The sequence below is a fragment of the Barbus barbus genome (assembly GCF_936440315.1).
Source record: "Barbus barbus genome assembly, chromosome: 45".
In the NCBI taxonomy this organism is placed as follows: domain Eukaryota; kingdom Metazoa; phylum Chordata; class Actinopteri; order Cypriniformes; family Cyprinidae; genus Barbus; species Barbus barbus.
The window spans coordinates 5,919,774-5,933,724 of NC_136723.1; the positions used below are offsets into that span (position 1 = coordinate 5,919,774).

Here is a 13,951-nt window from a genome sequence, read left to right on the forward strand (position 1 = left end):
ACTTTAGCTAACAGCTGATGTGATAGCAGGTCTGAAAATTCACCAGCAGCAAGCCATAATTCATTTCTGCTTACAGTGATGCGATTACGACACTTTCAGCTCTGCCCAGAGGAAACTTTTTATTGTTCAGTTATGTTTCATGTTAGTGTCAAGCTCATCTCAGATGCTTCTTCTTAGGAGAAATAAACAGATGAACAAATGAGACAATTATTGACATACAGTAAGAGAGTACAGAGCTATAAAATAAATGTGGGTAGCGTAACTCAGATGAGTTGATCTTGGAAAAAATTGATGAGAAACGCTTGAGTTCATTTTGAGATCTCTGGCTTTTTTCTGGCAGACTTGATCACAGTGTGAGATGTTTTTGAGATCTCCGCTGAAACGCTCTATAGGAGAGAAATCAGAGCAGCATACTTACTGATGTCTACGACTAGGAGAAACAATTGAGACATTAAACAGATCTTTACTAAAGAAAAAAGACGACAAAAGATCCCTTTAACATCTCAATTGTTTCTCCTAGACATTAGTGAGACTAAATTGAGAGAAAATTTAGATTTTTGAAGTGAAGTGAAGTGACATACGGCCAAGTATGGTGACCCATACTCGGAATTCGTGCTCTGCATTTAACCCGTCCAACGTGCACACACACAGCAGTGAACACACACACACCGTGAACACACACCCGGAGCAGTGGGCAGCCATTTATGCTGCGGCGCCCGGGGAGCAGTTGGGGGTTCGGTGCCTTGCTCAAGGGCACCTCAGTCGTGGTATTGAGGGTGGAGAGAGAGCTGGACATTCACTCCCCCACCTACAATCCCTGCCGGCCCGAGACTCGAACCCGCAACCTTTGGATTACGAGTCCGACTCCCTAACCATTAGGCCACGACTTCCTGCTTGTGTCTTCTGCTGATTTTTCTCCTTGAGGATTCCAAAGGAGATCTCAACAATGTCTCAAACTGTGCTCAGGTTTGCCAGTCCAGTGGAAAAATGTATTGCTTTTGCAGAAGATGGTGATCTCAGTTATGCTTCCTTTTAAGTATCACCATTGTTGCTCCTGAAAAACCTTAAAGTGCCCCTTTTATGCCTTTTTGAATATTACCTTTCATGCAGTGTGTCATGTGAACATAAACTTTCTGCAAATTTGTGAAGCGAAAGTGCATGATATATAAAGTTATTGTCTATCAAAAAAAAAAAAAGTCGGCTCGCAATCGCCTAAACGAGTTGTCAGGAATTAGAATCTTATTCTGTTACGTCACAAAGGAACACATTTGCATACTGTCCGCCCATGGGCTGTCATTCGTGCTGTACGCGGTAGACCAATCACAAAGGACTGCACCATCTGACCAATCACAGCAACGAGGGCTCACAGAAAGGAGGCGTTTAGAGAGACTGATTCTTTGAACTGCTTGGCACGAGTCGTTTAGTAATCATTTAGAAATTAGGTAAAATTAAAGCTATTTTTTGAGAAAACTAAAGTGTTTTTTTTACCTTGGATGCATGTAAACCTGTTTTAGGAGACTCATAAAACAATATTAGCAACCTTAAAAATTGTATAATAGGGGCACTTTAAGAGAAACCTTAAGACTGCTGACTTTAACCATCAAATCTGTCCATATTTTGAGACATTGTTATTGATCTACTCTGAAACATCAAGAGGATTTGAAATGACCGGGAGAGAAACAGAAGTGTAACACAGAAGTCTCATGTGCTCCCTTTAAATGTAAGTGCTGTGAAGGAGAAACAACGGAGACATTAAAGAGATAGCAATAAGATTTCTCCTCAGATTAGTCCAAGAGCAAATTATTTTAGCTTTCCTCTCCACATTTGTGTTTATTTTTTAGGAGAAACATCAGAAACAAAGTTTCTACAGGATTAAACGTAACTGAAACTCTTCTAAGCTGTGAAAGAGGAATCTCTGAGCAATTGATCTTTCCTCTGAGCACACCTGCCACTTACACTGATGAAATTGCTTGCTGATTTTTGGTTTCCCATGATTGCCCTCTCCTTTGTTTTGCTCACTGTTATCTGCTTCACTTTATTCCCCAAAATACAAAGCGGAATTCCTGTCCACGCTGGAGCACTATCAGCTAACAGTACCAGTGCGGGTGAATGAGAGGGGCCAGTTCATGAGTTACACTGTGAAGCATTACAGGCCTGGTCGGCGGCGACGTGGACTTGACCAGGCTGAGCTGGACCACACTGAGACCAGGCTTTTTTACAAACTGTCAGCCTACGGCAAGCACTTTCACCTGAACCTGACACTCAACCCCATCCTGGTTTCTAAACACTTCACGGTAGAGTACTGGGGCAAAGACGGACTAGACTGGCAGCATTCAGTGGTTGATAACTGCCACTATGTTGGATACCTACTGGATCAATATAGCACTACAAAAGTGGCATTGAGCAACTGCAAAGGCTTGGTGAGTACATCCATCTTTGAAAATCTTCATGCTTTTGGGTGTATGAGAGGGTAAGTAACATTTGCTATCTTTAGATGTACCATGATGAGCCTTCTGATTTGTCCGGAATTTGTAATATTTGTATCAAGCTGTTTTTCTACAAAATACCTCAGGAAAAAGCACACTGTTTTCTGCATAAAAGAACAGATTGGAAATTGCACTTTCAGGCTGGGATATGAAAGTATGCTGGCCAAAGACATGTGGAATATGCATTGCATTTTATTGCCCACATATCTAAAGAACTTCAGCTGAAGTGTTTACTTCCTCAAAGGGCCACATACTTGCTGACTTAGCCTTCTTGATGTGACTAATACGCTGTCCTTGCTGTTGGATGATTATTTCTAAACCATGTGCATTGTTGCGGAGATGTGCTATGACTTTTAGCCATTAAACTTTTAATCTTCACCTGGCAAAGAAATAGGTGAATAAGGGACCCAAGCAGTATCTATGGACTAGAATATCATAGGGTGGGCTCTTTTGAATTGGGCTAGTGAGCAACCAGCTAGCAACCACCCAGTGGTGTTAGTGCTGTCAATCGGTTAAAAAAAACAACTAATTAAATCACACTTGTTTCTGAAATCCCACCCAACATTTAAGTTTTTAAATATACTTTTATATTGCAATAATTTCACATTCAGTCTTTCAAATTATCGTAGAAACAACATAAAGAGAGTATATTTTTAATGTTTGTTTAATGGCATCTTTTTTATGACTAAAGGCGAGTATCACTGAGACCAATACTACTGATGTTAATAAACTAAAAAAAAAATCATTTTTTAACTATTGACTATACATTGACTATACACATTAGATATTAGCTATTAATTTGAACATTTATTAGTTAAAAAAATAACAACTTCTAATTACGTAAACTTAAAACAATCCTCACATAAACCTATTGTAATAAATGTCATATTTGCCTGTGCCCTTCAGCAAGTAGGAAATACATAGAAATTGAATAAAGTTATCAAACAATAAATTCTAAAGTAAATGCATGAATCCTTAAAGCTATCCTCTTTTTTCTTTTGTTCTTTGATTAACAGACATCACAGCAGCTGGGATATTAGTTTATTTGGCTGCTATTACTTTAAGAGCTGCCGCTGCTGAACGTCGTGAATCTGACACGCATGCTCGTAGTTTCATTCACACTTTAATATGAAATGATACAGGCTACAGTGTGCGTCGTCGTATTTGTGCATGCAATTGAAAAGCACGTGCTACGAGCACAGTATAACGGTTGACAGGACAGGAAGATCAATTTTTACTGATATATGGCCTGACAAAATCTCATCTGACTGCAGTTCACTGTTGTTCTACTGAAGCTCCTCTTCACCTGTACCATTTCTGCGCGCATTTGACTAGTGCATTTGAAAGTCTCCTGTTTGATGTGGTCGTAAAGGAAAGGAAAGGAAAGGAGGTGACTTGTGGCCAAGTATGGTGACCCATACTCGGAATTTGTGCTCTGCATTTAACCCATCCAAGTGCACACACACAGCAGTGAGTAGTGAACACGCACCCGGAGCAAAGACGTTCTACGCCTAAATAAACACAATTCTTGTCAAGAAAAAAGAGACAGAAGCAGCAGTTGTGAGAGGGGTGGCCAACCCTTGCTCCGCCCCTGCGTTAAATGCATTAAATATTTTTAATGCCGTTAAACTGGAAAAATTAATCGCCTGCATTAACGTGATAATTTTGACAGCACTATTTAGAATACATGGCAAAATACATCAATAAACGCATAGCAAAAATCTAGTTAAAGCTGAGGTGTGTAAGTTCTGCACCACTACCATCACCAAATTGAATTACAAAAGTTCAGGTGTCCTGAACACTCTGCTATTGGTTGGACAAACAGATAGTCCTGTCCCCATCTCACGCTATTGGTTGAATCAGTATTGCTATGCTGGGAAGCTCAAACAAGCAGAGCAATGTTTTGATAACACCAAATTGTTTACACTTTTTGGGAAAATCAACTAAATGTTGGTGTCCTTACAGTTGTCTGTGCATTTTAAGCTCAGATAGTTGAAAAGATTTTAACAATGAAAAGTGTCAATATCAATGTCTTGCTCAGCAGTTTAATAGCAGAGCTTCAGGCCAGCGTCCAGAATGAGTCAGCATGTCTACATCACATTAATAAAGCTTAGGCAGCTTCAAGAAACTTATGCCTCCTGTGTGACTAACACAAGAGAGAGAGAGCTTAAAGCACCTCGTCTGTTTTGTTGCCAGAGTTCTTATCTATGTCCCTGTCTCTGTGTACACGGCTGCTTCTGCTCACTGTTAAAGTGCCTGCTGAGTGACAGTAAAATATTAGCTTAGCTGTCTCTCCGCATCGGGCTTGAATCCCTCCTGCACCTGCAAGCCCTTTGCCAGCTGATTCCTATCTCATGCTGAGCATTTCATCTGGTGGGGACTTTGATGTTGCTTAAATAAACCCCACTCCACACGGTTGCTGTGAAACGTGGCTTCCTGTGATGCAATGCGATTATCGAAATGCTAGATCACGGCTCTGGCTAGTATAAACTAGTGTGACCCTGCAAATTGCCTTGACAACTCACCTCTGTAACTTTACTGCAGAAAGAATTAATTCATTTTTTTGAGGTTTTGCATGACATATAGCATATTTATTGATGAACGCTGATATGTATTTTATATACACTCACCTAAAGGATTATTGGGAACACCATACTAATACTGTGTTTGACCCCCTTTCGCCTTCAGAACTGCCTTAATTCTACGTGGCATTGATTCAACAAGGTGCTGAAAGCATTCTTTAGAAATGTTGGCCCATATTGATAGGATAGCATCTTGCAGTTGATGGAGATTTGTGGGATGCACATCCAGGGCACGAAGCTCCCGTTCCACCACATCCCAAAGATGCTCTATTGGGTTGAGATCTGGTGACTGTGGGGGCCATTTTAGTACAGTGAACTCATTGTCATGTTCAAGAAACCAATTTGAAATGATTCGAGCTTTGTGACATGGTGCATTATCCTGCTGGAAGTAGCCATCAGAGGATGGGTACATGGTGGTCATAAAGGGATGGACATGGTCAGAAACAATGCTCAGGTAGGCCGTGGCATTTAAACGATGCCCAATTGGCACTAAGGGGCCTAAAGTGTGCCAAGAAAGCATCCCCCACACCATTACACCACCACCACCAGCCTGCACAGTGGTAACAAGGCATGATGGATCCATGTTCTCATTCTGTTTACGCCAAATTCTGACTCTACCATCTGAATGTCTCAACAGAAATCGAGACTCATCAGACCAGGCAACATTTTTCCAGTCTTCAAACGTCCAATTTTGGTGAGCTCGTGCAAATTGTAGCCTCTTTTTCCTATTTGTAGTGGAGATGAGTGGTACCCGGTGGGGTCTTCTGCTGTTGTAGCCCATCCGCCTCAAGGTTGTGCGTGTTGTGGCTTCACAAATGCTTTGCTGCATACCTCGGTTGTAACGAGTGGTTATTTCAGTCAAAGTTGCTCTTCTATCAGCTTGAATCAGTCGGCCCATCCTCCTCTGACCTCTAGCATCAACAAGGCATTTTCGCCCACAGGACTGCCGCATACTGGATGTTTTTCCCTTTTCACACCATTCTTTGTAAACCCTAGAAATGCTTGTGCGTGAAAATCCCAGTAACTGAGCAGATTGTGAAATACTCAGACCGGCCCGTCTGGCACCAACAACCATGCCACGCTCAAAATTGCTTAAATCACCTTTCTTTCCCATTCTGACATTCAGTTTGGAGTTCAGGAGATTGTCTTGACCAGGACCACACCCCTAAATGCATTGAAGCAACTGCCATGTGATTGGTTGATTAGATAATTGCATTAATGAGAAATTGAACAGGTGTTCCTAATAATCCTTTAGGTGAGTGTATATATATATATATATAAACAACGTTTATACATTTGGAACAACGTGATTAAATTGTGAGCTATTTCCTTGAAATAGCTTTAGAGTAGTGACATTTAACTACTCTTCCAAATGCTTGACTGTTGTTTAAGTACTTTAAACTATGAGTAACTTGTATCTTGGCAGGCTTCAGTTTTAAAGTAGCATCTCCATCACTGGAAGCTAGACTGCAGTCGTGCATGTTGTGTCTTTAACTTGATGAGAGACTGAGAGGAAAATTCCCAAGAGATCTGGCCCTGTGCAATTACCATAAACTGGGGTGTTCATATGGGAGGACAGGCCTCGATATTGGATTCCACCCTGGTATCAGCAGCACTCTCGTATAAATCTATGAGAATTTAGAGTGGCTCTGCTGGTCCTGAGGTATTTCCTGCAGCCACTGTGTCTGCGTGCAAACAGAAAACCTTCCCTCTAAACCGCCGTGCAGACCTATAGTTTCAGGAGTTCAGAAAACAGCAAGCCTGTAGAGATCTTTACCTGACACCTCGGTTGGATATTGCAAGAAGTTTCAACACGAGAAGCTTTAGAATTTTGCCAGTTTTCAGAATGTGGTGAACGTAATTTATATGATAATTTCTATAATTTATATGGTAATTTCTCTGTCACAGAGGGAGTTTTGGTTCCTTGCCGCTGTCGCCTCTGGCTTGCTCATTTGGGGACACTTAATTTCTAGTGATTATCTTCAATTTGATTTAGCAGATACTATTTAAACTAAACTGAGCTAGACAATGACATCTCTGAATTCAATAATGAAATGCCTTAACTGAAAATTGAGTGTTTAATCTTATTTTTATACATTACTGACACTCTATCCTCCAATTTGATACTGTTAAGTGCTTTGACACAATCTGTATTGTTAAAAGCGCTTTATAAATAAAGGTGACTTGACTTGACTTGATAATATAATAAATCAGTTCAAAAAGATTATTTACACTGCGCTCTCTCGTCTCGTATAATAAATCTTTTTAATTACTTCAAAAATTCCGTTGTGATTCATGGTCAAATATCAGAAATGTAAATTTGTGATTTGTGCTTATAGGTGAAAGCGCAGTAATTATGATGAAATTTCTCAAATCACATAATTGCAGGTAGAATTTTTGAGGATAAATAATTGTAATTATTAGTAACTATTATGCAGTTACATGGACATGAAACCGTTTTCAACCAAAACCATAAAACTTTATGCATTTTTCCCATTTTACATGACAACAGTGTTTTAGTGGCCTGAAAATGCAAAAAAAAGAAAATGGGTTTTTGTAAATAATAAGTTATCATCTCAGGGTAAACTAAACACTCACGGTAACTCACGTGAAACACAACATTAAAAAATACAAATATTGAGAAGGAAGCTCTTTGCTTAACAGCATCTACCTGTAGGCTAACAAGCAAAAATTGGAATTTATGGAATTTTCAAATGTCATTTTATTGTGGTGGTCTTTTCCTTTTGTCTGTAAAGGTCGAAAACATCCACACGAATCGTGAGGTTTTACAAACTAAGGGACGTGAAGCATGAATTCCTTTCTGCCACAAATGCTGTCCAAAAAGCTTACTTGAGATTGCTTTAAGACCTCACATAAGGCATCTATCTTATCATTTCACATGTTTTAGGGCACAACGTGTTTTTAAATATTTTTTTGCCATATTGATTACCATTTGTATAACCACAGTTTTACTACAAATACTCTTGTCAAACTATGTTTAGTTTAGAAAAAACATGGTTACTTTGTGGTTACCATGGTTTAACTATAGTAATCATGTTTTTTTGGCTCAATTTGTAGTTAAGCCATGGTTAATTGTTTGTAGGGTCTGTTATCTGATACCATCTAAGTTTGATCTGTCCCAATGGCTGGGCTCAAATGAAAGTAAAAGCAATGCTTTTACAAATGTAATGTTCCACCTCTGCCATTAAACCAACCAGATAACCAACACAAAAGCTTTAGGCTGTAGTAAATTTCAATTTCAAACAGCTCTGCTTTATCAGGTCTGTAATATTAGGCTTTTCTCCACAATCCTCCTTTAGTCAGAATAAAGAACGAGACAGCTATAATGATGCTAAAATGTTATATTATGTTTGTTGCGGCCAAAAGTACTGGCTCACCATACTTCATAAATTGAGATCTCTGCGTTGCCTCAGTCATTTTATTGAAACCAAAAATGGAAAAACAATCCTTTGAATGCCTCAGCAGTTTTCGCCGTGCATCACGCAGCATACGGCTTATATCAACTGCGCTTTTGTTTTGCGTGTGCAGCGTTGACTATTTCTTTGTAAAGATTTAATTGGTCTCATTGTGGAGTTTTACAGACTTGGAGAACATGCCAGTGTTTTTTTTTCTTCTTCTTTTTCTATAAACACATTTCTGAGGCTCTTTTTGAATTTATGTTAAATTGGGGGTGTTCAAGGTCGCAGGTCTGTGTGCTTTGGTTCCTTTCCCAGTAATTACAGTGTTGTTCTTTATGTAATTGGTGGTTTTTGAGTGATTTATCTCATTGATTTGTATTGTGGTGTGTTTTTGCATTTGCTTGCAACGCCGAATGATATGAATTACTTGAAATAATATGAGTAATAGTTATCTGCATTCTGGTATGTATTTTAACAGCATGCATATATTTGTTGAGATGATAAGCATGTGAGAGGGCCATTAAAATGCATGAATTTACAACCTTGTCCTTGACATTACAGATGGAATATTTCAAACCTTGTCAATGAACATATTTTCTTGTTTTTCCTATGTGCTTTTTGTGTAACCTATCATTTTCTCTTTTCTTATCAAGCATGGTGTCATAACCACAGAGGACGAGCAATATTTAATTGAGCCATTAAAAAATATATCCAGAAATTTCAGTGATGTCAACCACGAAGGACAGCCACATGTTATTTATAAAAAGACTTCCATTCCTTCTCTGCAAGAGCCAAGCGAGGGGTTCAGCTGTGGTGTTTCAGGTTGGTAAACCTCCATTTGGCCACATTGTGACATAAACAGCTATAGATAGCAGTTTAGGAAATGATGGTCAGTGGTTCAGGTTTGGCTGGAAGTCTCTGCAAACAGCTTCGGCATAAACGTTGAGTTAAGATCTACTTCATCTAAACGTCATTTTACTATCAATTGAACGGCTAATGAATCACTTTTTGATGAAAATGTGAACCATTTTTGTTTTCACCAGACCTCACAATAAACAGGACACCCAGCTACGAGACCAGTCTTGAAGCAAACACACCTTACCCAGCCACGGACGGCGACAGCTCGATGGGTGGCCACCGCCAGCGGCGGTCTGTCAGCTCTGAACGCTTTGTGGAGACCCTGGTGGTGGCTGACAAAATGATGGTTGGCTACCACGGTCGCAAAGACATCGAGCACTACATCCTGTCCGTAATGAATATTGTAAGTTTGGTCCTGTTTGTCTCCAATGTGCGTTTAATTCCTTTTTATGGGTACGTGAGAAGAACTCGAACAGCATTTGGCTGACTTTGTGTCTTTTCTTCTTTTCTGGAGGTCAGGTTGCCAAACTTTACCGTGATGCCAGTCTTGGAAACGTTGTGAACATTATTGTAACCCGACTGATTGTTCTGACAGAAGATCAGGTGAGTGTTGCAGAAGTCGATTGTTGGCCCAAAAATGACAATTCTGTCATTGCTTACTCAACCTCATGTCGTTCCAAACCTGTATGACTTACTCTTTTCTTTGAAACACAAAAGAAGATATTTTGAAGAATGTTCATGTTCTCTTGTAAGGACAAAAAACAATGAGACTCTTCATTTTTGTGTTCCATAGAAAAAAGAAAGTCATACACATTTAGAATGACATGAGGATAAGTAAACAATGAAGAGTTTTCATTTTTGGGTCGACTATCCCTTTAATGGTGTAATACTTCAAGAATAAACAGTTTATAGTGTACAGCTGCATTTTGGTTTTTCTAAAGGTCATTGTATTTCAGTAGTACTTCTTAAGACTAGACTGGTGTGATAGTTTTCCCTCGTCTCAAGCACATGCACACTATTCATCGTTCTTTTCTTTTGTCTGCATTAGCATTAAATGAGCGCAGAGTATTTTTAGAAGCTTAGAAACACACCTCACAGTAGTCTGCTGTTTTATTGCCCTGAAAAAGACAGATGGAATCATGAATCGTCTGACCACTTTTAAAGATAAAAGTTATTCGAACAGATATGCCTAGACATTGTCCCTGGGAAACTTTGTAAAAGATTTTACGTTAATGTCTTTAATGAGAGAGCCAGGGCGTTTGTCTATGTTTTTTTTTTCAGTCAAATAACTATTCCCAGACTGGGAAACCAACCAAAAGATCCAACTAGCTTTAAAATGATGTCATAAGAGCTACAATTCACATTGTACCAGCCAAATAATATAATATATTAAATAAAATATATACACTTAACACGTCGAAGCGTCCTTTGTCATATTGTGACTTGTCAACTTGCTGTGGATCAGATTTTGTTGGATTGATACGTTGCATCGGTTTTTTTTTGTATGTTGCAGCCCAACTTGGAGATAAACCACCATGCAGACAAATCTCTAGACAGCTTCTGTAAATGGCAGAAATCCATTCTTTCTCATCAGGGAGATGGAAACAGTATCCCAGAGAATGGGATCGCCCATCACGACAATGCTGTTCTCATTACAAGGTCGGTTACTATTATTTCCATCTGATTTCTGGAGTACTTCGTATTTGAGGTTGGGGATATGGTTAGGATTGGGTTTGTTTGAAAGGAATGTTGTTTCAGGGCCAAGATGTTGATTCAGGAACACATCCCACTTGGTCACCAACACTTCATTTGTTCAAAATCATGATTGACGACAACTAAACTTTACTTTAAAGACCAATTCATACTATATTAACTAGCACTGGGTTTATAAACCACATTTATACACTTATAAAGCACATATTAATGCCTTATTCTGCATGACCATATTTTATATTAGTTAATAGTGAGAATGGGACCTTAAAATAAAGTATATATATATTCAATACTTAGTATAGTTACCATTCCACAACCTAAAGAATGTTAGCTACTACATGTTAGCTGTCTGCAAATACTTCATTATCACACCTCACTTGAGGAAAGTGTCACATTTCCTATTCAGTCTGACTATAGCATTAGTTAACTAGTTAAGAACCTCTGTTTAAACTACCAACATCACCTTGAATTGTTACAGTTGCTTTGATATTTTTGATATTTTGACTGCGTAACCCAGTATGTCTTGTTGAAAATTGTTTTTATTGACTTGAGGTTGCCTTTTTAATTTCCTAAGCTATTTTTTTCTTTGAGTCAGTCTGTGTTTGTTAAATACATACCCTTCTGGAATCCCTGCCTTAATTCATTATATTTATCCAGGAGCTCAAAAACGTCTTACAGTAGTTGTTTCAGTGATTAGTTTGTGGGCGATCGGTCAGCTAAACTGCGGACAGCTAACTTCCGCAATTTGGCTCAAGAAAGGCTTGTTTTAGGGCTGGTTGACATTTTGGCATTTAAGTTTGACAGTTTGTACTGGAAGCATATATTGGGTGGGTCGTTTACAACTGAGACTAAACTGGTTATTAATGTCATTGTTAATTGGTGTTCAGTGATGCATGACTGTGTGGTTTGGACAGGTGCGAGCCTTGACATCGTCAGCCGATACTGTAGACGTCACGCCTTGAGCAGAGGTTATTGGATATTTCTGTTTATACACATATAATTTATGTTTTTGCTAAACATGTGGAGCCCAAACAACTTTTCGAATTGACTGAAATGGGCGGTGCGTCTGATGCTAGTCTACAGAAAGTGTCATTTTAAGTTTATTCCTTCAGAACAGACACAAATCTGCCAAAGTAAGCCAGGCGGTAAACAACTAGCCGTTGTCCTGCTAATTTCTGGCAGACTGATTTTGAGTCTGGCAAACAAACCCCGCTAGTTTACCCCTATAAATGGATTTCATTCTGAATTAAGTGCAGCTTTAAACTTTAGTCAGAGAATTTTCCTTTCAGAAAGAGAGGAAAACCTTTGTGTAATGCTAAATTTGTTGCAGGAATTGACATTTCATATTTGAGTTAAATATAAATGACTCCAAAGCTCATATTGTATTCTTTGGATCCACAGCTGTTATTTTAAGAGATCCGTTCTGATTGTTTGAGGCTTTACTCAAGAAACAAACAATAGTCAAACGGTGGATAGCTATTATATCCCAAGCCAAAAATGTTCATTAGATTTAAGGTGGTGTGTGGAACCTGTATCTAGAGACATGCAGATCTTTTGGCGTCTCCAAATCAAAACTTGCAGTTTGAAAAGTTCATATTGAATTTCTTTAAAGAAAGAAATAATTCAATGTATTTATTCATTTATTCTATCTAAAGTATTTCTCATCACTCTGGACTCATTCTTCATCCAGTCGAGTATGTGACATTTACTTTTATGACATTTATGTGACATTTACTTACACTGTTTACATACTGAATGAGTCACTGAGGCAGTTATTTTGGACAAAGGAGTATAGTATATTCATGCTTCTGAGCAAAATGTCTCATAGACATGAGCAAAGGCAATATTTAAATGTTCTGTCCTCTCTTTCCACATTGTGAGAAAGTCATTTTACATACATCAGCTACACTGTATTAACGATCAGATAACAGATCAGATTTCATCAGTTGTAAGTCAGTTCTGGATTACATTTGATTCATGTGCAGCATGAACAAAGCCTTGTTTACATGAAGGCTAATATGTTGATTAGCTTTGTGTGGTTAGCGTATTGTTGAGTACTCCAGGAGGAAGGTGCCCCTGGAGCGCTGCGATTTTATGACCATTTATACTAGCAGTGCTTAATTTGGAGACATTTATGTGAGGTGATTTCATATATGACTAATGATAGCCTGAAGGAGAGCTTAACAATCAGAGTGATGTTTCCTTGAAAGCCTGTTCAAGTTAACTCGCCAGAATACCATACATCGTAATATCTTTACTTATTAGCTCTCTAGCTGATTATGATTATGTGCTTATTTTGGTGAAAATCAGTGCTAATTAGTCATGCTTTCGATTTTTTGGGGGTTTTTGATTGTTGTTTGACATCATAAATTGACTTTTACTAAAATTGGTAACACTTTATTTTACAGTGTCCTTGTTTCACGTTACAAAACTTATGTTATGTACATATACATAATTTAAAATGCAACTAACCTGGTAACACTTTATTTTAAGGAGTCCATAATACAGAGTAAGTACCTAGTTAAGTACTTAGTAGTAGCTGTTGTACTTACATGAAACAAAAGTTACTTACCATGTAACTAAGTTATAGAACAGCCTGTAATTACAGTTTGTAATTATGTAGATGTAATAGGCAGCTACTGTTACACATATGTAACAGACCGAGTCTGTTACACAGCTACTTATGCAACCAAAAGATTGTTACATGTGTTGCAGACTTTATACAACGTAATTATAAATGTAAGTACACAGAAATAAGCTACTTAAAATAAAGTGTATCTAGATTGTACTTAAGTGTACTTCGTGTATCTATACCGTACACCTTATCCAGCTGTGCCTTAGTTTGATTTAACCCACCAGTACACAGCTAAAATACATGTAATACCTTTCTAAT

General features: G+C 38.4%; 1 protein-coding gene across 3 annotated transcripts in view; it reads left to right on the plus strand.

Annotated features, from left to right (window-relative positions):
* Positions 1-13,951, plus strand: part of LOC306863847 (A disintegrin and metalloproteinase with thrombospondin motifs 6-like) — a gene marked incomplete at both ends in the record, with an annotated part of 80,857 nt that overhangs the window by 127 nt on the left and 66,779 nt on the right. Inside the window, 5 exons of one of the 3 annotated variants that reach the window (XM_079407393.1) lie at positions 2,056-2,420; positions 9,141-9,313; positions 9,547-9,748; positions 9,865-9,948; positions 10,859-11,004. In XM_079407393.1, the coding sequence (XP_079263519.1) occupies positions 2,056-2,420; positions 9,141-9,313; positions 9,547-9,748; positions 9,865-9,948; positions 10,859-11,004 (970 nt within the window). Of the gene's footprint in view, positions 1-2,055; positions 2,421-9,140; positions 9,314-9,530; positions 9,749-9,864; positions 9,949-10,858; positions 11,005-13,951 lie in introns of all 3 variants that reach the window. The other 2 variants (XM_079407394.1, XM_079407392.1) reach the window with 2 other exon arrangements.